The following is a 26,511-nucleotide window of genomic DNA, read 5'->3' as shown; positions in this document are numbered from 1 at the left end:
CAGTTTGCTCAACTAGCACAGCACTGTTTGCTTTGGGAGAAAGACACGAGGGAACATAGAGCTGAGGTTGGGCTGCAGGGAAAGGATAGCAACCTTGTGCTGTTTGGCAGCAGCAGGCTGTCAGATTGCCTTATAGTCTCTCAAGATAGGCAGAAGAGAGGTGCTTCAGGGACCCAACAGGGTACTGGTGGGCCTTTGGTGTACCTACTGTGGGTAAAGAGAAGACCAAGGAGCTGTCTACCTTGTCTGGCCTCTTGGAGGCTCCCTATGCTGTGGGCACTAAGCTCCAATGGCTGCAGCAGCAACAGCATCGCAGCAACATAGACTCCCTGGCTTAATTCATCAGCTGGTCCAACCATTGGACAGAAGGCTCGCTCACCCTTTAATAGTCCCATATGAATGTGAAAACCGGCTGAACAGCTGGGGCCAGAGAGTGGTGATTAGTGTCAAAAAGTCTAGTGAGAGGTCAGTAATGAGCATGAGCAAGTTTACTGATGACACAAAACTGGCAGGAATGGCTTATACACCAGGAGGCTGTGCTGCCATCCAGACAGACCCCAACAGGCTGAAGAAATGGGCTGACAGGAACCTCATGAAGCTGAACAAAGGGAAATGCAAAGTCCTGTACCTGGGGAGGAACAATCCCAAGCACTAGTATTTGCTGGAGGCCAACCATCTGGAAAGCAGCTTTGCAGAAAAGAACCTGGGTGTCCTGGTGGACACTAAGTTGAACATGAGCTATCAATGAGACCTTGCGGCAAAGGCGGCAAATGGTATTCTGGGCTGCATTAGGAGGAATGTTGCCAGCAGGCAAAGGGAGTTTATCCTCCTCCTCTACTTAACTCCGGTGAGATCACACTTTGAGTGCTGTGCCCAGTTCTGGGCTCTCCAGCAAAAGAGATCTACAGAGCTCTGGAGAGAGTAGAAGGGATTTTGGTAATAAGAAATGCATAGAATGGGATAGTCAGAGGATACTTATATGTATCAGATAACGCAGAACTAAGCATGTTGCAAATGGTAAGGAACAAGGGGAGGAGATTGTACTGGATCTGGCTAGGATGGAGTTAAATTAATCTCTGCCTGTACAGTGCTGTGCTTTACAACTGTGGCTGAAACTGTGTTGATAACACAGCAATGTTTTGCCTATTGCTGAACAGTGCTAGCACAGCATTAAGGCTTTATTTCCAACTGTCCCTAAAAAAGGCCAGCAGGTTGGGGTTGGGCAAAAAGTTGGGAGAGTAGAGAGCCAAGATAGCTGACCTGAACTGACCAAAGGGATAATCTACACCATATGAGATCATGCTCAGCAACAAAAGATCAGGGAAAGGGGAGGTGAGAGAGGGAGCATTTTTGCTTCTGGCATTTGCCTTCCCAAGGAACTGCTACATGTACTGAGAGCCTGCTTTCCAGGAAAGTGGCTAAACATCTGCCTGCTGATGGTGAAACAGTGAATGACTTCCTTATTTTCCTTTGCTTCCACACAACAGCTTTTCCTTACATTATTAAGCTGTCATTATCTCAATCCGTGAGTCTTTTTGTCTGCCTTCTATTTTTAACCCATCCCATGGGAGAGGGACATGAGAGGCACAGTGGGTGTTTGGCCACTGGCTTGGGTCAACCTACCATACTTCTGTTCACAACACACCTTATAGGTCCGAGCTAAGACATGCTGCTTTTAAAAGCACACTTAGAATCTTAAGTCAAGTACATGTGCAGTAAGGAAATTCAGACCTGCATGTGCAGGGTAATTGCCTCACATAGAGAAGCGCTTCTACAACTTTCCGAATGCTTAATTTTAATGGAAATATTAATAACTGCATGTTAGAATAATTTAAAGAATAGTGATGACTGTTAAATGTCTCAAAGAATCCAGAGTCAAACAGTTCTCAAGATCTAATTATTTAAATTAGGTCTATGGAAAGAGCAATATTGTCAATCCACATCCTCAGCAGCAAAAGCTTTTTTTTTTACCTGTTCTATCCGTATTTCTACATTTACATTCCTGAAGTGTTCTGGAAGATTTTATCTGTGGAATCAGAGCTACAAAGTGCACAGGTTAAATTACTGAATATTACCTACACACCATACATATTTCTTAGCCAGGATTATTGGGGAATACCTGTGCTATTGTATGAAAGTAACTGTCAGAATCCCAACCATAGTTAAGAGTAGTATTTGTCTCATGCTTTGTCTTAAAATTATAAGTTAGAAGCTCCTCCTACGTACTATCAGAAGTTTGTAAGATCCTGTAACTATAAACAGTCAGATCTCTAGTCTAGTCCCAGTTCCTTATTTTGAATTAGATGCCATTTTTCTTTTGAGAAGAAAACGCTTAGTGTAATTTTTTAAGAATAATAAAGATATTTCCTAAGGACCTGTTCACTGCCTCAGCTGACTGCACAGGACCAATGCAGCTGATGTACCCTGGGACTCCCTTGTAATCCAGGTAGATCAACAGAACAAATTTTCACTCGTGTCTCTCAGAATCAGTTAATGCTGGAAATCATAAAGGCAGCAGCTGCTATGTTTATGAGTTCACTGCTGCAGTACTTACCAGTAGAGCAATAAAGCTGCCCTGCAATGTTCAAACTAACTGTAGCCAGCTTAAGCATAACTAGATTTTCTCACCTGTGCAATATACACAGTAACTTTCCTATATATACAGGATATTTTTAAAAATCATCTTAGTATTAAAGGATTTTTGGTAAAGCGGGTAGACAAAAAAATAAAGGGGCGCATCTTCCAAAATAAAAGTTCACATGCAAATCACTGAGAAGATAAGCATTCACAACAATGCAATCATTTGGTATTATTTCATGTTTTAAGCTTTCCCCTTTTCTTGTCTCCCAGTTTGGATAGGTGACTCATCAAAAGGTTATTTTAGATAATATGACTTTTAACACTTGCACTCCGTTACTTCTCCTATGGAGGAGGGGAAAAAAAAAAAAAGTATACATATAAAATGACTCCTGTAGTGTGTTTCCAAGATCTCTCTGGTTAATTATCACCTCGCATTAAGATGAGGGGCTCACTAAAAATAACAGTGATTTATTAGTGAAAGGCATTGCAAGAAAAGAGCAGAACTGAAAATGACTTTTTAAAATATCAGCATTCAGTGGTGACTAAGGATTTGGTGAAAGTACAGCTCTGCGAAAAGCACCTTGCAAAATCTGGAATGTGGTCCAAAAGGCCTGCTTCTAGAGGTTTTTGGGTTTTTTTTCCTGTACCTCTAACAGTTGTCGTTTTCCTGATGCCTTCATTCGAATTGTGGCCATTCGTTCTGCCAAGACCGTGAGCGTGGACTGCAATGCCAGCTGATCAGCTGCTTCTGCATCCAGTGGTTCTGAAACCAGCTCCTGTGCTAATGACGTCTGAAGCTCAGTGATTTCTTCTTGTAACATTAAAATCTCATCCATCAAAGCCTATTTAGAAATGAGAGCAGAGAAAGTATTTGCTTCATTCATCAGCATGAAGAAAGCACCTCAGGAGGCATAACTTAATGTAAAAGTCAAGATGATTGTCTCAAGGGAGCATCAGGAACACAGAATAGTGCAACATATCACCTCTAGTTTGGAAGTCAGAATTCAGAAGGACTGAGTCCTGCTTTCAGATGCTTAAGCTAGGACTGTGCATCTAATGAATGAAATATGGATTTAATTACTTATCGCAAATTTCTAACATATCATGAGAAGTAATTACTTTGAAAATATTACACACACAGATTAATTCTTAAAAAAAAAATAATGCTGGAGGTTAATCTAGTAGATATAGTGAAGATAATGAACAAGTCAGTGAGTGTGTGTTTGTGAGAGAGAAATAGGGACTTCCAGCCTGAAACTTACTGACTGGACAAAGAATATCCAGCAATATATTTAAGCATCCATATGTAACTCCATGGCGTAAAAGAAGTTCCCACTATCATTCTTATCTGATAAACCACTTTCCAAGATACCTACAAAAGGATGCTGCATTAACAGTATCTTAGAGCAGATACTTCACTTTCAAGTCTGATAGTACACATTGGATACACATACACACTGGATACACAGGACATCTGGTGGTGCTAGGAAAGTCAAATGTTATGCTTTTCAGGTCACGAGGTTTCAACTGAAACCACAACTGGCCCCACCAGATAATTTAAAACTATCAGATAAAAGGCTTAGATGATTATGACTTGATTATCTGTCAGACTTGTTACTGGTAAAACATTCTCTTAATATTCAAAGCATCATTTCTCAAGATTTTCCTTGGAAGAGAATTATTTGTGTGCTTTAGTTTGGTTATTTTGTTTAACAAAGCATAGACTCTATTTAGATCAATTTACAATGCATGAGTATTGGTTATGAGCTTAGTAAATCTGAGAACATTATAAATAATCCTATATATGCCAGTAGCACTAATGCTGAAGAACAATATATGTAGATGTCACTGAACACAATTTTTGACAAAAGATTTTGCTGAAAATTTTGATTGGACAAACTCTTGTGATTTATTCGGCTTTTCTTAAAGACTCCTTATTAGAAGAATCGCCATTACACCATCTTTAGAATAGTAGGAAGTCCAGAAAGGCAAGAAATACTGTTAACAGAGAAAGTTCTTACAGCTACTGCATATTTTTGAGGCATCCATTGTGAAGAATGCCACTACCTAAAAAAAGGAACTAAAGATATACATGTAATGCATGGTCTCCCTCTATTTCTCATATAAAAGTTTTTACCTGATGTTCAGCCATCTGGCTCTCTGGGCTTTTGGCTGGTTCCAGACTCTCATTTAGTTTTATCTCAGTGGTTTCCATTTTTGTGGATATAGACTGCAGTGTGTCCTGGTATTTTTGTTGACGCTCAAGAGCTTCATAGAGGGTACGCTGCTTTTCACTGATCTGAAGAGAAATGAAAGGTATAAATTCTGAGCTATGATACAGGATTTGCTCTTTCTTCTGCTTCATACATCCTTAAAGATGACTTTATAAGACTAAAACATAAAACCCGCAACAAGTTTTCAAAAGTATAAATTATAAAGCAAAACATGTTTATTAAAAATATTTATATTTTTAAACATTATCAATTGCATTCTAGGTTCTGTGACTGAAAAAAAAATCACTTTACTAAGCAGTGAAAACCTAGACACATTCTCATGCCTTATTTTAGATTTTACGCACTCAACATGAGAATGTGAACAATTTGCTTGACACATTGCTCTTAATACCTCATAATAGCTACTGTGCCTCTGCAAAGAATTAAAATGTATATAATATCAAAACTTGGACCATTTTCATAGATCACTGAATGATTATACTGCACTACTATGCAGAAATGTGAGAAGTTTATTCAGGATTTGGAGAAACTGGATCCTTTTTTTTTTTTTCCAATTCATTCAGCATGAGTGGATTTCCCTGCTAGGTTATGGAATATAGTCTGACAGTAGCCAACACAGACCTGTTGGAGCAGGCCCAGAAGAGGGCCACAGAAATGATCAGAGGGAAGAAATGATCATGAGGAAAGGCTGGGAGTGTGGTTGTTCAGCCTGGAAAAAAGGTTCCAGGCAAAACTTACTGCAGCCTTTCAAAATTTAAAGGGGGCTTATAAGAAATACGGGAACAAAGTTTTTGGCAGGGCTTGTGATAGTACAAGGCACAGTGGTTTTAAGCTAAAGGAGGGCAGATTCAGACTAAATATGAGGAAGTTCTTTTATGATGAAGGTGGTGAGACACTGGAACAGGTTGCCCAGAGGGGCAGTAGATGACCTGTCCCTGGAAACTTTCAATGTCAGGCTGCATGGGACTCTGAGTTCAGATGAAGACTTACCACATTTTTCAGTGTTTCCCAAGAACGCTGCAAATCGTCCAATTTGGCACTAGCAGCTGATTCTAAGCCTGATTCGTAGAACTCCTGAGTGGCTGAAGTGCTGGGTTGAATTTTAGCAGCTTCCGTCTGCAACTGTTCAGCAGATAAGGCCTGGTAATAAGCAATGTCCTACAAGCACGAAGGACGTTACTGCACTTTCAAAACAAAACATAGTGCCTAGAATATCCCCCCACATGCTGCCCATTGCATATGTCCATTCAAATAAAACCTACAAATCAAAAACCTCCAAGAAACCTCTGAGCAACACAATAAATAGCAGTACAATGATTATGGCTTGGAGCTTCAATATGATGAAGACTCTGGATATATTTTTTTCATGTTCATATTAGCAAAAAGGCTCAGGAGGCAACTGTGGACGAACATGGAAATGCTGGGAGGAGAGTACTACAACTGGGAGCCTTGTTGTAGCATCATCACAACTATACATGGGGAAAATGCATCACAACAGTGGGTTACAGTATTGTAGGTGGCAAAAAATATCATCCTAAATAACACTAGCACAGAGAAGGCAACAGAAGAACCGAAAAGGAGTATGCTGAAGGACTAGCCAATGAGGTAAAAAAGGAGTATTAAGCACTAGCTTATAGTAAGCCTTCAAACTGCTACTCAAAACAAACTTATAAAAGATATGGGAAAATGGACCAAAAGCACTAAGGAAAATGGGCAAATGTTCAAATTACCATCAAAAATTCAAGGCAGAACTGCTTCTGATCAGAACTCCTATACTTAGTGTATGGGGATTTCTTCAACTATTGCATGTGACAATGAAAAAGAAACGTAAAATTAAGAAAACATGCACAGTGTCTGCATTTAAGTCAGGAAAGCAGACTTGATGACAAGGATTATTTAAAACTGAGCCCATGTATGAGAGTTACCACCACTTCTGTTTGGAAGGTGAAATATCATGCAACCTTCCTTCGTCTCGCTTCATAGCTCCACTTAGTGAACTATGCTCCAGATCATGTCATGCAGCAGTTGTTGTCCAATTTCCTCAATTGTTTTGAAATTGTAAATGCCACTGGTGAAAACTCTAAGACACAGCTTCACCGCCAGTGAAATCAGTAAGAGATTTTCCACCAATTTCTGTTGGGTTGGACCAAACTTCCTTTAAGGCAGGTCTCAGAGTTATCACAATATTTGCATAAAAAGTTGCTCAAAATCTACTGAGAAGTGTACATGGAAAATCCTCCTCCAAAGACTGCAAATTTCTCAAATTTCTTCTTTCCTGACCCTGTATGATGGGGAGGAAAATTCAGCATGTTGAGCCATGTGACCCAGAGAAAACTAAGCGCCTTTTGCTTGGCAGCTTGCAGAGCTGTGTCCACCAAAGAGACCACAGACCATTGACCATATTGCAAATGTAAGCATATAACTGTGTATAAATACCTGAAGGAAGGATGCAAAGAAGACAAAGCCACACTCTTTTCAATGGTGCTCAGTGACAGGACCAGAAACAATGGGCACAAACTGAAACACAGGATGTTCCCTCTGAACATCAGGGAACACTTTTTTACTGTGCGGGTGACTGAGCACTGGCACAGGATTTCCAGGGAGGTTGTGGACTCTCCCTCCTTGGAGATACCCAAAAGACAACTGGATATAGTCCCAGAAATCCTGCTGTAAGTGGCCCAGCTTGAGGAAGGGGATTGGACAAGTTTATCTCCAGAGGTCCCTCCAACCTCAACCATTCTGTGATTCTGTGTAGGTACATAAAAGTTAGGTACTGAACAAGTCTACTTCTGAGGTCCCAGAACAGAGAGGATAATGATGACCCTAATTTGGAGCCTAGTCTTTAGTTCCCAATATTATTTGAATATGTTATCTAATACCACATGCGAACATATCCAAGTTCTGGAAAACCACAGAAACCAGGTGGAGTCAACTTTGGCTCTCCTTCTAACAAAACCTAAGAAGCAGAGAATGCGCCCCCATGCCAGAAAACACCCCATCATCCAGCAGCTGCACAGACACGGCTCTTTATTCCTTCCTCCAAGAATGGTGATACTTAGCAGGTTATCTGCTTCCTGAATGGACATTTTAACAATGAAGGTGCTGCTCAAAGATCACCACCAATATTTTTAATGGGAAGCAGCAACCAACAGTGTATTTTACAGACTGCTCTATCACATATCTTTACGCCTGAAAAAGTCAGAAGACCCAAGAATGGACAGCACATCAAGCTGTCCAAAAATGTCAGATGAAATACTTCTTCACAGGCAGTAACTGGGAAACTTGAAAAAAAAAAAAAAAATGAAGGTGTTTATGATGTCCAGGAGCCAACAGGGAATAGGTAACAGCTTAGCACAGCATTCAGTATTGCAATTTCAGAATTTTTCACTCTGACCACAAGTGATCTTTCCAAGTCATGGTGAAAAATTGCACCAGTGAAGACTTCTCATTTTGCCTTCTCTGCAGCTACTCTCTGGCTCTTAGCTAGTCCTCTCTCAAGGCCAAGAGAAAAGCCATGCTTCTGAGGCTGCTTAATCATGGTTTCCAGAAAAACTGGCTTGCTTTTACAGAGAGGGAAAAGCAACCTCTTTCCCCATCTTTTCAACTACTTTCTGGAGTGCACAACATGGCAATTTCTTTTCAGTAGAGCTTTCAAATAATGGTAGTGTGAATCCAGATGTTCTCACAAGTAACAGATTTTGTTGCCCCCTATAAAGGCCCTAAAATCTCATGCTTGCTTTTATGAAAATTAGCCAATTAACAGTTCTCAAACTCTGCTGTTGTTACGATGTAGGGGCAAAGGGTGTGTTTAGATTTCAAAAGTTATTTAACAATGGCTGTTGCACCCTGGATGAGTTTGCGTAAGGGAAGAAGAAAGAATTATTAAGTAGGCTGTGCACAAAGAGACAGAAAGACACTTAATAGCAACCCAGTGCTGAAGACTTGAAGACAGGATCAGCTGTGGCCTCTAAGACTTTTTGCCAACAATTCAGCTTTTTCAACTCAATTGCTCTGCATTGCGTATCTAGAAAAAAAGTTTTCAAAACATTTTTATAGTCACCCCAAGCTTGATTTTAGAGAAGTTTCAATAAAAAATGAACAACATTGGCATCTGTTAGTTTATAAAAGTGCAAGATCTGTCACTTCCTTGTATTTATGGTCATTTTAATCTATTCCAATACATAGAACCAGTATTTCCATTAATATGCAGTTGCCACTTGTTTCATATTTTAATTACTTGTTAGTAATGTAAAAATAGTGCATAGATGTCTACATTCAGACTGGCTACATCATTAAGAGATGCTAGGAAACCCTAATGAAAGACCATACAGAGATTATTAGACATTATTTTAAAAACAGTTTTAACATCCAGCCTTGCCCTTCCCAACCCCCATTTCATAAGAGCTTTTTTTTTTTTCTTTTCCCCAAAGACTATATTACTGCAATTTTACAATTATACTGTTACAATTACATTTTTTACATAAACGATTTTACTTTCTAGAGCTCCTGTTCACACGTTTTGCTGGTACTTTGTAGGTGATCTTCCTGTGAGAAATTATTTCTCTTAACACTGGCTACTTTTTAAAACAAAACTTTTCCAAATTAGTTTTACTGAGTCTTACTGAATACAAGAAATTTTTAATTTACATTTCAGCTCCTAATTCACTGATCTCTAGATTTTTTTATTTTTTTTAAACCAACCTCCTTTCCTGAAGTCTCTCTTGGTATTCATCATGATCAGCACTGGCAGCTTCATAGCTTCTTTAGTTTAAATTTCATGTGAGTGTGAACCTGAGCATTTTGTAAGTAAACCACTGCATTTTGGAACCTTCTTCCGCTTATTGTTTAGTACATATAGTTCATTTCAACATTAACCACACTGAAGAAACCTTCATCTTTACGTTTTTTAGATATTATAACACCAGCAGTTTTATGTCTTCCAAATATCTTCTACTAAACCAAAGATATCATCTTATTTTTCAACTTTGCCCTAGTAATTCACAGATTCTAAAACTTGCATTTTGGTGTCAGCTCATGGTGCAACAGCACCTTCACTGGCTTTTGCTTAGTATTTGAGTTACTGGAGCTGTTAGCCTGGTTTTACATTTTCAGAGAAATGTAATGAACTGATATTGGATTTGTTTATCAAGAAGCAAGTTTCTCTTGGTCCTTTAATTGTTTCACTGACTAACTGCGTTGTAAGATTTTTGTACTGAAATACATAGCTGCCTTTCTACGGTAAGTAAACTTTACAGGGAAATTTCTGATTATCTGAAATGGCAGAACACTAGAAAAATGCTTCTCATTCATTATATAACTTTTTCTACTAAGCTGTTGTAGATTTAGTATTTTTTTTCTTATGTCAGTTCATGAAAATGAATAATTTATCTAGCAACTTCTATAGCGCCAATATGCATCTTTGAAGTTAGTGGAAGGAATCAGTGGCCATCTTGCTTAAGCTTCTCTAATTCTACTCAGCAATGCAACACAACACACTCTACTCTTTAAGCGTGCAGTGGTTGTTTATGGAAGCAGTCACAAATGCAAAACCAAACAAACAACCACAGAATGCACAACATGATGAATTCACTGAGGTGGGGACTGCTCCTAAGACTCATTTCTAAACTTCTAAAACTTCACATTTTATGTGTGCCTTCATGTGTGATGCTCAACATACTGGTTCATTGCTTGCATTGTAATCAATGCTGGTGTACACTTGTTCCTATTAGAAGTGACAGAGCCCCCAGTTTTGATTTAAAATCTAATTTCAGTGATTTCACTGATCTGCCTCATTAGCACTTAAAAGAGACTGTTTCAGAAACTACGGAATGAACAATACATTAAAAAAATACATGAAAGTTAATACTTGGAATGGTATTAAGTAGAAGATATCAGACAGTGACTTCAATGCTGCAGTGCCAATGGTACAGTAAGCCTGACATATAAGGACATAATGCAATGTTTTACTATGGGCAGTACAAAATTGCACTTTTTCTCAGGATGCAAGATTCCGTTGAGTACTACTGAGAAAATTAAAATTAGCTTATAAATAGAAAATAGTAGTGACATGGAAGAGCTTCGTAATTGTCACTTAGATTTTATTTTTAAAAACACTGAATAGCTGCGACACCAGATTTATACATTTTAAAACTCAGAAGTCAACATTTGCATAAATTTTGAACTAGAACCTGGGGGTTCACTTAGGTTAGAGCTTAAGTCTCAGGTCCTTGGAGCTATATGCAAATATTATTTTAGCACATTGAATAAACCACCTGTGGACTGGAACCATGCATGTCTGAGATAAAAGCTGAATGAATGCCAAGAGGGAGGTACCTGGTTAACAGAAGCATCTGTATTAGCCACAGGTGAGGGAGAGCGACAGGCAGGTGGAGAAGAAATCTCACTGTTGGTTCCCTCCTCCCCAGACTCCTCAGTGACAGGGGAGAGCAGCGTGTGACAGCGACCAGCAGTCATCTGCCACAGGAAAAGCAACCCCAGAGTACAGGAAGAAAATCGGTTACCTCAGCTTAGGTTTGACTTAGATTGAGATCAAAATAAGAGAAACAACACGCGGCCAGAATTACCATGACATTATTTAGTCCTACTTCATACTCTCATATTTACCAGTTTAAAAACCTGGTTGAATTAACAGTGTCTTTTACCTGTCATACTTCAGTATGAACATGCTCTCCTGTACTCTAATGAATTTAAAAGAAAACATATAGCAAGCAACTCAATAATAACAAATTAGAGTTTGCCTAAATGTCTTCTAAACAATCAGTACTGCCTGTGGAAATACTACGGAGAGCTACAGAATAACGCAGTATTTGCCTCAGTACCCAGGCCTGGTTAGAACACAGAACAAACTTAAAATATAAAATATACACAATCCAGTAACAACATATTCTTCTAGCTTCCTCAATGCTGTTATACAGTGATAAATCCTGAATCTGCAGTCTATTTTCACTCAGGCAAAAATCCCAATAGCATCAGCAGTATGTTTGTAATAAGACCCAGTTAGAAACAAACAAAAGCAGAGTAATTCACACAAGGCCTATGTCAGTACTTAGGCAGCTTTCATTTCCAACACACTCATCTGAGAATATAGCAGCATACTGTCAATTATCACATCAACATTTTCATACAAAACCTATACACTGCAACACGTTATGACATAATAATTATTCTGTTTTTATGTTATTCCTGAATCCAGTAGTTTCTTAGCATTTGCTCTTGCATGCTGACAGGTATGAAAAAACACTATATTTGCATCTAATTACAGACAACTCCTGCTAGTATTTGTCTGTTAAGTAACTTCATCCTTTATCAACAAGTCTTGAAAACCCATAAAAAGCAAAATGCGGAAAGGGGAAGCCGTACCTTGTTTGGTTTGCTACACTACAGCCGTTTCAAAAGCAAAATGTAGATGCAAGCTGCCGCAACTTGCTACACAGGAGTGCTGCAATGATGCAAAAGCAAGCAGCTCAGATAAGCAGCAGCGAGACCAATGCATTCCTTACCATAACCACCGAGGGATGAGTGGGGTGTCCTGGGAGCAGGTCTGAATCCAGCTCCTCCATGCCCTCTGAAAGCCCCTCCACTTCTGTCACCGTCAGCAGCATGGTGGCATGTTTTGCTTTCATTGTCAGCATCTTGCACTTCGAATTCAAAGCAGCAATTTGCTCCTGGTATCCTTTGATCTTCTGTGCCAGCTCCTGAGGAAACATTTTTTTTTCCCTAATGCAGAGGCAGCCAGGGGAGGCCACAGGACCAGCAGCATTTCAGCTTCCGCGGTGAAGGCGAGCTCTCCTCCCCAGCCCAGCCAATAACATCAGTGTTCTGCCTCCCAGAAACCACACAGAAGCTGCTGCAAAGGCTGACTGACTGACAAGCAGGATGTTGATAGTGGAGGGAGCAAGTCGGGCTGCGTCTGGCTGCACAGCTAAACCGCAGAGCCCAGAGCTTTGGAGCGAAACCGGAAAAACAAAAATGCTGTGAAAGGCTCTGTGTGGATGGTAATTGCGGAAGGGAGGGAGGGACAGCTCACGCCTGCATCCAGCCCGAACCTCACGTGAAGTCTATAAGCTTCAGACTGCAGCAAAGGGGAACGTCTCTCCCTCTTCCTGTCTTGTTTCATTTCCCCTGTTCTATTTCCATTTATCTGAGGAAGATGAAGCTTCCCTGCATAATGCATGCCATGGAAATGAGGTCATATGGTAACCACAACTGTAAAAAACGCCTCATTCAGCTCCCACCAGAAAGAATGAATTGTTCAAACAATAACTCCTCACAGGATCTAACAAGATCAAATGTGATATGAACAATCGGTCACATAAGAAGATTAAATGCCAGTGTTTGGATAAGCTGTATTTTAATCTTGTTTTGGTTTTGTGTAAGTCTTCAGAGTTAAAAGCTGAGCTGCACACAGTAATGACCTTTCTTTAAAAAGAGCTGAGGAATCTGTCCTAAAGAAGAGTATGTTTTAAAATACTGGTTTTTATGGCTATGAGATCATCTATCTGCATGGCCAGACATTGTAATAGCTTCAAGTTCAGTCAGAGACGAAAGATGGAAATGGATAATTGTAGAAACTGACTTGCCTTCTCTCCTGCCCTGTACTGCTGCCTAGTTCAGTGTCCAGCTTCAAAGCATTCAATTAATATATTGAAAGCAAAAAATGGTGGAATATTTTCATATTTCTGTCAAAGTTATTTTTTCCTGTCTCCCTAGAGGCTCAATAACACAATAGGATTTTGATATATAAAGTGAAAAACAACATTTGTATAAGTTTGCCTGCTAAATCAGTTATTATTTATTCAAATACATATTTCTGCTTTATTTTTATCTCTGCTTTGATTTTGTCAGCAAACACATGTTTTCAAGGAAAAATAGCACCTGAAGTTGCAACATCTAGTGGGAATAATAATAAATGCAATATCTTTTAAAAAGTAAGAAAGATTATTGATTCGGTCTGGTAAAATAAAAAGAAAATTTTTTTTTTTTTTTTTTGGTTACATAACATTTTCAGGAAACCATTTCCTCAAAATCAGAGTGCAGAACAGTCGTAGTGATAAATACAGAGTTAGAAATGGAAGCATCACAAAGACTGAGGATGAAACTTTACTGCCTGGGGTTCAATGGTACCTGGTCATTGCCTGTCACGTCAGCAACAAAAGGAGCTCTCTTGGAGCTCCAAGGCTTACCTTGAAGACGAAGCAAATTCTTGAGCATAAAACAACAAACTAGGACAATCAAAACCCAAACTGCAATCAAATCAAGCCATACATTTAACATGTAGTAACTGGAACAGTTGTCTGCTCTGTTTTCAAGTACCAGTCATTCACTAATGTGCAATGAATGACATCTCTGAGGCCTAGTGGGAAATCATCATCATTCAATATATGCTATGATTTTCCACAGACATTTTACAGACAAAATATTAGCCAAAAATATGCATATCTGAATGTGCAAGTATGAAACCTGACTACTCTGGTTGATCCCAACATGTGCAATAGAGTAAAGCTGCTGTCTTCCTGCAAATGTTTAGGAGGTCTCCTAGCTACCAAAATTGTTCAAATGCAGATGACATTTCAAGCTGCCCCATTTTTAATTCCTTCCTCCCTGCAGCATCTGTTCTTCTTCCAACCCTGTACTGCTGAAGTCATTCTCCTGCATTTGCTGTTCTAGAACATTTGAATAGAGAGTAGTAGCATTTTTAATTCACTATTAAATGATAGAAGTGTTTGTTTAAGCAAACTGCTCTGCATTTTCACTAGGTAACTTTTATAACAGCTGGATAGAAAATTAACAAAACATTAGGTTATAGTAATATCACATAATAGCACACAGAGCTTTTAACTCAAAGTTAAAGAAATGGTGCCATCTGGTGCCAAAAGTGACACACAGAGCTCAATGGTGCATTTTCTATCCAAGAAATAACTGTCCTTTAATTATACAATGTAATATCCTTTGCCAGGCGATTAGGACACATTTGACTGACTAAACAAACAAATACACCACACCATACCAATATCATGAGATTCTATCTGCTCACCTGCCCTTGATCAAGTCTGAAAAAGCTACTAAGCTAATAGATGATGGCTGCCTATGAGAAGTTTTTGGGGTCAATGAGCTGCCATTGAGTCCATGTTGTCATGTTTTTGGCTCCTACCTCATGACGTGAAATCTGGACCTGGAGTTCTTGGATGTTGCTTGTGGCTATTGGCTTGTCTTGGATCTCACGATGGGCGCTCTCTATCATTTGCTGTAAATGTTTCATTTCTTGCTCATATTGCTCATACTGAACCACTGCCTCCTTGAGAGGGAAGAAAAAAAACAAAAAGAATTGTGTAAGTTGTGTATAGGAAAATAAATATTCACATACTTCAAGCATGACTTATCTCCCTTCAGAAGTGGAACAAACCTACATCTATCTGGCAGTCCCATCCAAATAAGCAAAACAGAAATGGAGTTGGGAGGAAGTCCATTCAGAAATATTGTGAACTATAATGAATTCAATGGTTTTCTTTATTTGACTGTTTCTAAAAACCAGTTCACATGATTATTTGATGTATCTAATATGAGGGGCTAGAATTTCTGATTCTAACAAGTATCTGCACCAAACATAATCACCAAAATAAAGCATTGCCTAGTCTCACAGATTTACTATAAAGCATTTTCCTCTGCTTTTTCACTTCACACCTCCATTTATGAAATGGAAAGGCTCTATTAAAAATTACCTAGATTTTACAGAAAATAGAACTAGGATTATGAATATTAATTTAGAACATTATGGTATCACTTCTTTCAGTGTAGTATCACTTCCTTGTATCATAGATTCACCAGCAGTTTGTCTAACCTGTTTTTAAAGCTTTTCATTGTGACATTGTACCCTTCCTTGTACTTAAGTATCACTAAGTATCCTTAATATCGAAAGTGTCGTCTTTAATCTAACCTGAATCCCTCTACTAGTAACCTATCTCACCATGTATTTTTCTATGACTAAAAAGCAAGAAAGAAAAGCTTATTCTCTTTTTCGGAAATACTGTTAACATGTTTTAAGTATGAATTCACACAATCAAACAAAACTTAGTTTTCTTGTATCTAGCCAAACTTGAAAATGCAACTGTAATACTTGCTGAATGGTTCAAAAATCAGAAAGCAAATATATCATAGTGTGGTTTGGGTTGGAAGGGACCTTTAAAGGTCACCTAGTCTAACCCCCCCTGCAATGGGCAGAGATATCTTCATATATATACATTTTTAATAAATAGGGAAAAAAAAGCTCACATTATTTTTATCCTAGAAAGCTGTTTAACCAACTCAGTACTTGATACGGGATTACTATAAGCAGCTGATGTTATAATGATATATTAATTTCATTAATTAATTTTATATATTATAAAATTAACCTGCATACACTTGTATGCTAGCTATTTGTTTAGTTAATCCTAGCAGCATTACAAAAAAACAGAGCAAGATCAAGGAGAGAACCAAGATGAGATTCTGATGGGTAAATCAACCAATAACTTCATCATGAATGTTAAAATCCTGAAAAATATAGAGTCAGAAATGACTAAAACATACAGGGGAACTTCCTGATTGTACTACACAGAAAAGAGGAGTTCACAGAGATATGAAATACAATTTGCATGGCACTGTTTGATTTACTGGGAGTAATTCAGGGGCTGGCATCACACTTGCCTGCATGATGTTGCACTGCTGGATGGCGGCGTGCTGCAGGCGGCTGGCCTCCTCCTGCAGCCGCAGGGCACTGTGGCACAGGGGCAGCCCCGTCACCACCTCCTCGGGGATCCTCAGGGCGCTCTGACAGGCTTGAACCACCTGAACCTTTGGCTTCAGGGACTCCATTTCAGACAAAAGATGCTAAAAACAAAGGCAGTGCCACAGTAAGGCAGATTTGCAGAACCCCCAGAGCATTTGATGCAGCAAGAAGAAATATAATGATGAGTTCAAGCACTAAAACAAACAACAGATTTGATTATCTCTTTTCTAAATTGAATATAACAAGAACACCCTTTGTCTGGATTTGCTCATTCTGAAATGAGCATTCTTCTAAATATTAGCTAAGCCTATATAATATGAATAAAACTAATTCATTAAAAGCATAGTAGTACCTATTTTTAAGTACAAAAATATTTCTATTAACATATCTGTTCATATGCATGAGAGGGGCCTAAGTGCAATGACTGGAGAATAGATTTTATCAGCATTTACCTTTCACCTGTATATTTTTCTGCAGATTTTAATCTTAAAGTGGATCCATTGACAATTAGTTTTAACTGGTCAACTAGGACAGTTAAAACTCTATACTAGCCTGCACCAAGAAATATTTCTCAAGCAACTCAGGAAGCTATAGCTTTGGTTATTTTTCTTGTCATGAGGTTGAAAACAAAAATAACAAATTGACAAATCTCTGTAGCAGGCCAAGTGCAACACAGAAAGCAGCAGTATCTTATGGAGGTAATTCAACTAAACATAGAAAAAAGTAACAGAGCTGAAATTTCTCTTAGCTTTCAAATTGACTATTGGGGGAATTAACAACGCACTATCTCATTTCATCTCTATCTATAAAATGGCGATAACAATCTAGACTTCCTTTTGAAGTACTTTAAGAAACTATTGATGAAAAACTCTGGATAATAATTCAGCTTTATTATTATTATGGAATTAACTTGAATTGGATTCACATTTCTTAGTATTGCATCAACCGAAGTAACAGACAGCATTATCCTTCAACAATTCCCTTTGAGGGAATGGTTTTTCCCATTCCCTCCCTTATTCCCTTGGCAGTAATTTGGGGCTAGAGTCTGAAACAATGACCCACCTAAGAACCATCACAATCAATCTCACCAACTTGCATTATTCTTTATGTAAATTCTCACTACTGAAGTGCTAACTTTGATGTTCTGGCCTTTACCTGTCTGTGAGAAAGTTGCTCTTTCAAGCTCAAATGCCCGAGCTCTGGAGAGGTCAGTGTGGCTTGGGCTTGTTCCAAAGCAGCCTGCAGGGCTCTCAGTTCAACTTCAAATCTCTTCATGTCCTGCAACAGAACAGATTTGATTCAGGGAGGATAAAATATAAAATCACTATAAATATATCTATCTTGGTTTTGTAGCTACATCCCTTATATACAGTTTAAAACTAATTCACAGTTGTATCAAGGAATTTTAAATGTTTAAGATATTGGATAAACGTATCAGTCATATGAAAGTCTACAAAAAGAGGTCACAATGCCAGAGTTGTTATTTTAAGTACTTCCTCAATCTCAAATACAGCATGTACTTTATAAAGCTAATATCATAAAGTTCGAGGCCTAGAAAGGAACTCAAGATTTGCTCTTAACTTCCTGTAATAAGACAGGAAATAGCTGTCTTATCTTTACAGACCGTTTATAAAGACCACTAGCAGGGGATTTCCACTTATCTCTACAGACAACACATTCCACTGTTTCAGTACTCTTTTTGTAGAAAGATTTTTCTGATGGTCTGACATGAAGTTAGCTTTGGTTGTCATTTAAAACGTTCACTTACTATCCCAATGAAAAAAGACATGAAGAGCAAATTACTTTTCTTCTAATTGAATACATTATATGTTAGAATATTCTTTTTCATGAATATTTTCTACAAATTTATACACATATAGCAATCATCACTGTCCTCTGTTCTTTCTCCAGTCAGATCACATCTTTCCTCAAACACAAAACTGGACACAGCTCAATCCTTGCTAGTGACTGATACAGAGAACACAAGGACCATTTCACATACCTTATAGTTATATACTTCACTTTCTGCATGGTGTTTGGACTTTTTTTACAACAATGTGACATTGTTCACTCATTTTTCTATGATCTACATTATTAAATGTAAGGTCTTTCAATAGGATGCCCCAAGCCCATAGTTCCTCGTTCCGATACACACACGTGTGGTTCTTTCTGTTTAAGTGTAACAATTTGCCCCTGTCCTTGTTGAATATCAGCCTAATTTTTTTTCAGGTAATCCCTGTACATTAGGTGTTGTCTAAGCATCCCAAAAGCCATGATCTCTAAACGATCATTCAACTCATTAATGAAAATATTGAATAGTACCAGATCCAAGAGAGAACCCTGCAAAACACCAGGTAAATTTTCTAGCCAGCGTTACACCTACCTATCATATTTTCAACTAGATAAGCTTATTAATGTTGTTAATAACAATATTATGTGAAACATTAAAGCCCAAATCTATGACATATTGTACATTTATCTACAAAGCCTATAACTTTCACATTAAATTGGACACTTTTGATTTTATTTTCTTCACAAATCTCTGTCGTCTTCTACTCATCTCCCTGTTTCCTTATAAGAATTTACAAAGAGTTTATGCATCAGTTCCAATATTTCTCTGAGAGCTGAAGCTAGTAAGTTTTACTTCTACTATGCTTACTTGTACATAAATCTTTGGTTTGTTTAATGAAAGATAAAATTTTAAAAAAACAAATAAAAAGCCTTCAGCTCATAAACTGTGGTTTATTGATTTGTGCTTTTGTAATGAAGTCTTTTTCTAAACCAACATCTAACTTCTGACAACACAATCATGTCCTCTATAGACCACAGATAATCTAATATTCTCCTAAACATGATGCAGACACCACCCTAGCTCTCAGCTAGCATTAGAAAAATTGCTTTCATATACCTTGGCAGCATCTTGGAGATTGGGTAGCCGCACTTTGATCACTTGCTGTAACTCCTCTGTCCGCCGCCCCAGTTCCACCACTTGTTGTGACATTTCTTCAGTACAGTAGACACTTGCCAGATACTCAGTCCTCTCATTCATGGCCTCAAGATCACCATGAATCTCTCCAGATTCATCAAGCATAGCCTAGATGGAGGTAAGAACAAACTGAATGCCAGAGCTGAGCTTCAAATTAAACACGTCTTTAAGTATATTCCTATTCTGCAAACTCGTCAATTTCTACACATCTGTAAGTATATTATGAAGTTCTATTGGTTTCCTATAAGGGTTAGGCAAAATGCTTAATTCTGAGTGTATGCTGAAGTGCTTCAGTTTATAGAGGCTGGGAAACAAAACAGTAAGCCATGAAGCCTCAGCTGCTGTACTCACCAACACATTTATTCTGGTGTTTTGCTACACACAAGTCTGTAAAAATATAATATACACAATCTATGGACAGGATTTGTTCTGGAAGCCTGATTACATGATAGGGAGCAGCAGAAAGCACTTGGGTGCAGCTTCATTAATGCTGCCTAAACAATGGCTACCAAAGCGTTTGGTGCGATGGCACTGGTTAAGCCTGCATCCTCCTCAACTTCCGAAGCAGTGAAAAAGCCACAGGAAAAACAAACGAGAAATGCTATTTCCCAGCTGTCTTCAGGAAAAAATTCCTGGAGGTTCATATTCAGAATAAGGAAATGTGACATACTACTTTGCCCCAATGTAAATGAATGCAGCTGACAATTAACTAATGTACATATATTAAATATAATTAATGTAGTCTTATCTTGGTACTAGTGAGACATGATCATCTTATGGTTTGATTTGTTATGCATGATCATATAACACTGGGCAAGCTTGAACCTTATCAAACTGCTCCACTGATCCCACACTTACATACTCCACACACAGAACGAATTGGACTGTCACAGGCACAGCAAAACACTCTGACGTGAAATGTTGATGAAGCAAATGGAAGAAACTAATCCATTGGGTATCAATCTGAGAACATTTGGTACGAAACTCATGAGATGAACACAAAGGCTAGTCCAATTTAGTGTAAAGGAGAGAGGAGAAAAAACCAGAACAAAACAACCCACAAACCTGAAAATAATGTGTTTGGTTAACTAAAATTTTACAGGAATATCAGTTGCAATGAGATACTCAATGTGACAGAATCACAATGTATAGATGCACTATTCAATCAAAAGTTACTTTGAAGTCAATATACTTGAGTAAACATGGAGATCAACTTCGAATCATGTAGTTTTATTCAACAATATATCTTCATTTTTGTCTCCAAAACAATTGTGCAGAACAAATAAATACTATTTAAGAGTTGGAACCGTCAAGGAAACCAAGCATTTGAAAACTTATTTCTCCTGAAGGAAGGGAGGCAAAAAAGCTGTACGCAATAAAACTTCACTGCTTAGAAAAATAACTTCATTTATACACTGCCCTTTAAATTTCATAGCTCATATAATCACCTGGTAGGCTTTAAGCTGATCACAAAGCTGAGAGGAAGAATTCCATGTTATACTACCATGCACTAGGATATTTGCCTTCTCAATCCATTTCAATATGAACTCCAACATCTCATTGTATTCTTCCAAGTACGAAGCAGCCTGGATTTAAAACAAAAATCCACTTAAGATGTAATTTTGTACAGTTATTAGAGAATGATAAATTAATTTTATTTCATTTATTGTTTTTAACTTGGTGATCATTTTAACAACGTTTCCCTACTGTTGAATATACTTTAATTACCTCTGTATTTATGGAGTTAAAATTGGTCCATTTCCAGTAACAAGCATATCTAATTCAGGGCAAAAAAGGCATTATAAGAATGTAGGTCACACTGGGAGGGTGCAGTGATGCTCAAATGTATCCCTAGGGGGTACGGTTAATGCACATTTTTCAGCCTCACATCTAAGTTCTAAAATACCTTTTTCCTAAATTCATGGCTCACTGCAAGCCTTCTTTCTGTCATTCCTTATTTTATTTTGGCTCTTTCCATGTCAGCCACTAAGTCGCCTTTTTTTAAAACATGCTTTGTACACTCAGTCTGCCATATTTCCAAAAAGTGAAATGTTGCAGTTATTTCAAAATACAGGAGAAAAGCTCTGGTTTCTGATTTACCCAATTTCTATTCAGCAAAGTACTCTTAGTTCCAATTCTCTTCTCACTTCGCAGGAATAATTTCATTGATTTTCACACATTTGTCCTGTATGAAGAATGGATCAAATCGCAGGTGACTGATCTGTATTTGCATGCAGTTTGCCTTAGCTATCATTTGTTATGACAGGAGGTGGATTTCTTGGTGCTGAACAAAAATATGTTAAGTGTTAAATCTCTTCAACAAGTGCCTTTGACTGAACTCTTACTTTGATGTAATAGTAATTTTCTATCTCTTTTTAAAGATTTTTTTTTCAGAGGAAATTGAGAAGAATATCATGAAACAGTTCTCTTTTTCAAGTCTTACAAGAAGTTTCTTCAGATGTGCAGAAAAGAGAACTTTCAGTTTATCGGGGCATTGATGGTGGAAGCATTGAAAATCCATTTCTTTGTTTTTAGCTAGACTTTTTTATGGGATAATAAAAACTTCCAAAAAATAAATAAGAATTTCAGGGACTTCAAACTGCAGGGGAAGCATCTGTATGAATGCTGAAATGTTGCACAAACATTACGCATTATCAAGGCTGTTGTATCTAGGCTTTTCTGTTGAATCTACAAATTACATTCACCCTTTATAGATTGTGATTAGAGCAAATTTTTTTTATTTTATTTTATTTTATTTTTTTTTTTAATGCTGCAAATATAGATAATACTGGTAAGACAGAGGCCCTGAAAAGTCCAATGAGAAAGTACTTCCTGGCATGCTACTGTTTGTGGGAAGGTCTATAATCTTTTCAGGGCAGCAGAGGAACCAACCATCTGATGATTCACGGAAGAGAATGTTAAAACAGCATCACAGAATTATTCCACCCTCCTGATCTGACCCATCTGTTTCTCTCTTCGATGTGTGATGCAAGCCCTGACTAATAGCAGGCATATGTGCTAAGGAATGACCCTTCTTGCAGAACTACAGGAAAATAAATGAGAACTTCGTATGTTCCTTCTGCTTCTGAAAGGGAACAGCAGAAAGGATTTGAGATCACACCTGGCTGAGCTTGGCTGCCCTGCACTCAGCCTGCCGTACGGTCTGTTGGTGCAACGCAGTGAGTTTCCCGATCCTGTTAGCCAGCTGCTTAGCAAGTGGCGCGTTCTGCTCTGCGAAGTCCTGGACTGACGCGTCTAATTCCAACAGCTTTATATTGCAGCTGTCCAACTCTTCACCAAGGATCTAGACAGAAAAACAAGAAAATCGGTGATCTGGGAAGTGTCAGCTTTTTAGCTGATTATTTCTAGTTCAACCTGCAACTTTTATACCCTGTCCAAAGTCTCCATAGCTTGTGCCATTTTTATTCTGGCTGGAAGCCAACAATGCTTGACAAACCAGGAAGGTAGAACAGTAGAATGTTCGATCATCTGTTAAGTGTATCACCACTCTTTCTTCTCTGACCTCTCAGCTGAAATGGATAACTGTTTTCCCTACCACAGCAAAAGACTGAGACACTTCAGAGTGACATTAACTGTTTTGGCCACCTTCTGTGTTTGTTTTTAAAAGGACTACTCAGCACACATTGCTATGACAAGGATTTTGATTTATTGGAAAGGGATTTCATTTTGTTGCTGTCTTAAAATATACTCTTAAAAACTCAGGAATATGTAATTACTCATTAATGCATTATAAATCTTTCATTTTCGTTTCAAACTTGCATTTTCATAGTTTGATCTTGACGTAGAAGTATGGATCATGTTTGACTGTTTCAGTAGAACCAGACTTTTTTTTTTTTGTTTTACCATAGTTACAAAGTTTCTGAAAAGTTTAAAAAGGGAAAGTTTTACATGTTTCTCATAGGTTGAAAACATACTTACAAGCTACAGTTTCTACAGGAAGGAGTATTGGTTTTTTTTTTTTTTTTTTTTTTTGTATTTGTCTTTTATACCTAAGATGTTAATTATTTGGTTTTTTAATATAAATAAGTCTCATCAAACACTCTAGCCCCTTTCCAATTATTTGTAGAAATTTAAATAGCAATCATCAGACAAAAATTGATTCAGAACACGGCTCTAGCTACAGGTGATTAGAGAAGTTACTTCAAGCTCTTCAGGTTAAGGCTGTCCTGGCAGACACACCTTAAGAGTATAAGTTATGAGCAACCATGATGATAAACAAATACTATTCCACTAACAGTAGCATGACTTAGTGACATAACTGTCTATGTGTAGACATAAAGATAGATGTTGAACTACTCATCTGAATAAACACACACACATATTTCAGGCAGGCATATATAAATGTGTCTACTATAGAAATGATACAGAATTTATATGCTACTTAAAAGCAAGGGAAGGATCCATTTGATCTGGGTCACATGGATTTAAAACAGATTTTTTTTTTTTTTCACAGTCAGTTTCAATGTTAATAGAAAATATTTACTACCATAATCAAAGCCAACCCAACCTCAGAAGTATCACTCGAGTGCTGATATAAATGCATTTGAGGGAACTTTACTAAATTTCAGTCCAGTTTCACCTGTGCAACATGGGAAAGCACATTTCAGTGTCTTTCTGCTTAATTACTGGAATCAAGGAGATGCACCAATTTTGAAGGGATATATTTCAGTGACATCTGCAAAGCAAATGGTATTTTGGAGCATATTGAGAGCCGCTCATGAAAATAAACAGGTAATTTTTGACATACCAGACATGCCAAATCTTTTCCTATTTGGTATGCTTTGCTTAATCTCAGACATTAACGTGGTCAAGTTTATCTTGGACGAGTTAAAAAACCAAACCATCATTACCTCATTATCGTACCAAATGATATGAGCTGGACTACTAAAATTCTATACACCACAAGTAAAGGTGGGCTGTAAAGAGTGGTCTTTTCAGTACAGCCTGGTACAAGGAAAAGTTTGGAAGACTCTTAGGCTTGCTGTCATAGTCATTATTTAGAGGGAACTGCATAACTTTGTCCTTCTGACTTTCTTGTACTCTCAGCTACTTCCTCCAAGTTCTGTTACTTGCTCAAGCCCCTGTATGGGCTATTTTGCAAAGAATGTAATTAAAAAATCTCATCTCTCCATTCTTTATTTGAACTACATTAAAAATGTCTCATGCAAGTCTTCAGAAATACAACTTTGATATTAAGTGAACATCCCAAGTCAGAATAATTTATGGTGTAACCAAATAAAGGAAGCCTTGTCTTACCTTTTGTTCAAGTCTAGCTTGTGCTATATCATTTGTTTTCCTTTTCAGTTTGGAAAGAATGGCATTTAGTTCATTTGCTATCCCCTGGATTTTCTGACCAAACTCTTGATTCAATGTTTTGATCTGCTGAGCTTCTTTTTCTTTGGTTTGAATCTGTCAACAATAAAAATTAAATTCAGTAACCAGAAATTTCTCCACCTGAAAGGAAGCTAACTTTCATTTAACTTACTTCAGTATAAAGGAAGAGGGTAATCAAACCAGTCTATGTTGTCATAGTTCAACCACACTTGGATACTGTATTTCACTATATTATGAAGATTAAAGAATTGCTATAGATCTGTAACACATTTATCTACTATGCTTTACCTGATCTTGTACAGTTACAAGGGCCAGCCCAACTTCTGCTAAATGAAGAGAGAGTTCAGAAGGCAAAACGGTGTAAAGCCCCAGGTACTTATTCTGTTGTTGTTCAGCCATTTTTTCAACAGCCTGGCGATGAGTAGTTACTTCACCAAGGAGAGACTAATGACAGAAAAACAGCTTTGTCAAGAACAATAGGAAAAACACGTCTATGTAATCTTAGGAAATGCAGACTTTACAGGCAGCTTGCAACAAAGCTAAGTGGTTTCAAATTTTTGTTTAATCAGTTCATTAAAAAGAACTGTATCTTGGGTTTCACTGGATCCTCATTTTTGACTGTGTCCAGTTCTCTGTTCCCATGTGACCAGATGTATATACAAAATGTCAAGTTTTCAGCACCTCCAGTTAAATGAGTTTATTTTGTTGCGTCACTCTCTCCCAAACTACTGAGAGAGAAAAGAAATGCTATATTCTGTCCACTCACATTCTATAGTTGCCCCACATCTTAAATGAGAAGAGAAAATTAATAAACAATATGCATAAATGCAAATACTTAAATATATTTTAAATATCTTTAAAACAGAGTATTACAGCCCATCAGCTACTTCATGCTTTATGAATTTGTTGGGTGGCTTACTCAAAAACTAACGAATACTGTCTAATTGGAATTCTTGGTCGTTCTGACCTTATTAACACTCACTAGTAGATTACAATGAAGATAAATCTTGTAATTTAGAAATAGACAAATTTTATATACCTGCAACTCCTGAAGTTGAGTATCCACTTCTACATCAGGGCTTAGCAAATATTCTTTTGTTTCCTGGATCCAGGACTTCACACTACTAATCTCTGCTTCAACCTCCTCACGCTCCTTCAGTTCCTGTTTAACCATCTTCACACCTTTTTTCACTTTCTGCTGCATACTTCAGAAACAAAGAAATGATAACTGTTTATGAAGAATTATGCAATGTCTAAAAACATTGCTTTGACAAAAAATCTTGAATAATAAAGATAAGAATAGCCTCACATCCAGAGATATAAAAATTGGGGCAGTGTTGCAAAATTTCAGCACACTGAAATTTCTCATGTTCATTCTTCACTCCCTGTAATTAGCAGTTTTATGTGTTTTGACATCTATTCACAATTCCTTTGAAGAAATGCAAATATTTACAATACAGACACCTACATCTGAGTTCATCATCACAGACTGTCCTGATTGTCAGTGGAGAAAGGAGGCAATTCTAGGGCATGATTTAGGGTGATTCATCATCATTCTAAAAGAAACTTCT

At 37.7% G+C, this 26,511-nt stretch overlaps 1 protein-coding gene across 1 annotated transcript in view; it reads right to left on the bottom strand.

Annotated features, from left to right (window-relative positions):
* Window positions 1–26,114, bottom strand: part of LOC308038661 (nesprin-1-like) — a gene marked incomplete at both ends in the record, with an annotated part of 74,672 nt that extends 48,558 nt beyond the window's left edge. Inside the window, 14 exons of the mRNA XM_080341438.1 lie at window positions 3,228–3,422; window positions 4,718–4,879; window positions 5,805–5,972; window positions 11,148–11,288; window positions 12,335–12,529; window positions 14,986–15,129; window positions 16,518–16,700; window positions 17,755–17,877; window positions 19,508–19,693; window positions 21,034–21,171; window positions 22,707–22,889; window positions 24,863–25,015; window positions 25,229–25,384; window positions 25,980–26,114. Of these exons, the coding sequence (XP_080197564.1) occupies window positions 3,228–3,422; window positions 4,718–4,879; window positions 5,805–5,972; window positions 11,148–11,288; window positions 12,335–12,529; window positions 14,986–15,129; window positions 16,518–16,700; window positions 17,755–17,877; window positions 19,508–19,693; window positions 21,034–21,171; window positions 22,707–22,889; window positions 24,863–25,015; window positions 25,229–25,384; window positions 25,980–26,114 (2,262 nt within the window). The remainder of the gene's footprint in view (window positions 1–3,227; window positions 3,423–4,717; window positions 4,880–5,804; window positions 5,973–11,147; window positions 11,289–12,334; window positions 12,530–14,985; window positions 15,130–16,517; window positions 16,701–17,754; window positions 17,878–19,507; window positions 19,694–21,033; window positions 21,172–22,706; window positions 22,890–24,862; window positions 25,016–25,228; window positions 25,385–25,979) is intronic.
* Between the last annotated feature and the right edge of the window lie 397 nt (window positions 26,115–26,511).

This window comes from Nesoenas mayeri (assembly GCF_963082525.1).
Source record: "Nesoenas mayeri genome assembly, chromosome: 3".
Classification (NCBI taxonomy): Eukaryota; Metazoa; Chordata; class Aves; order Columbiformes; family Columbidae; genus Nesoenas; species Nesoenas mayeri.
The sequence above is the reverse complement of the archived record's forward strand: the minus strand, read 5'-3'. Positions and strand labels throughout refer to the sequence as shown.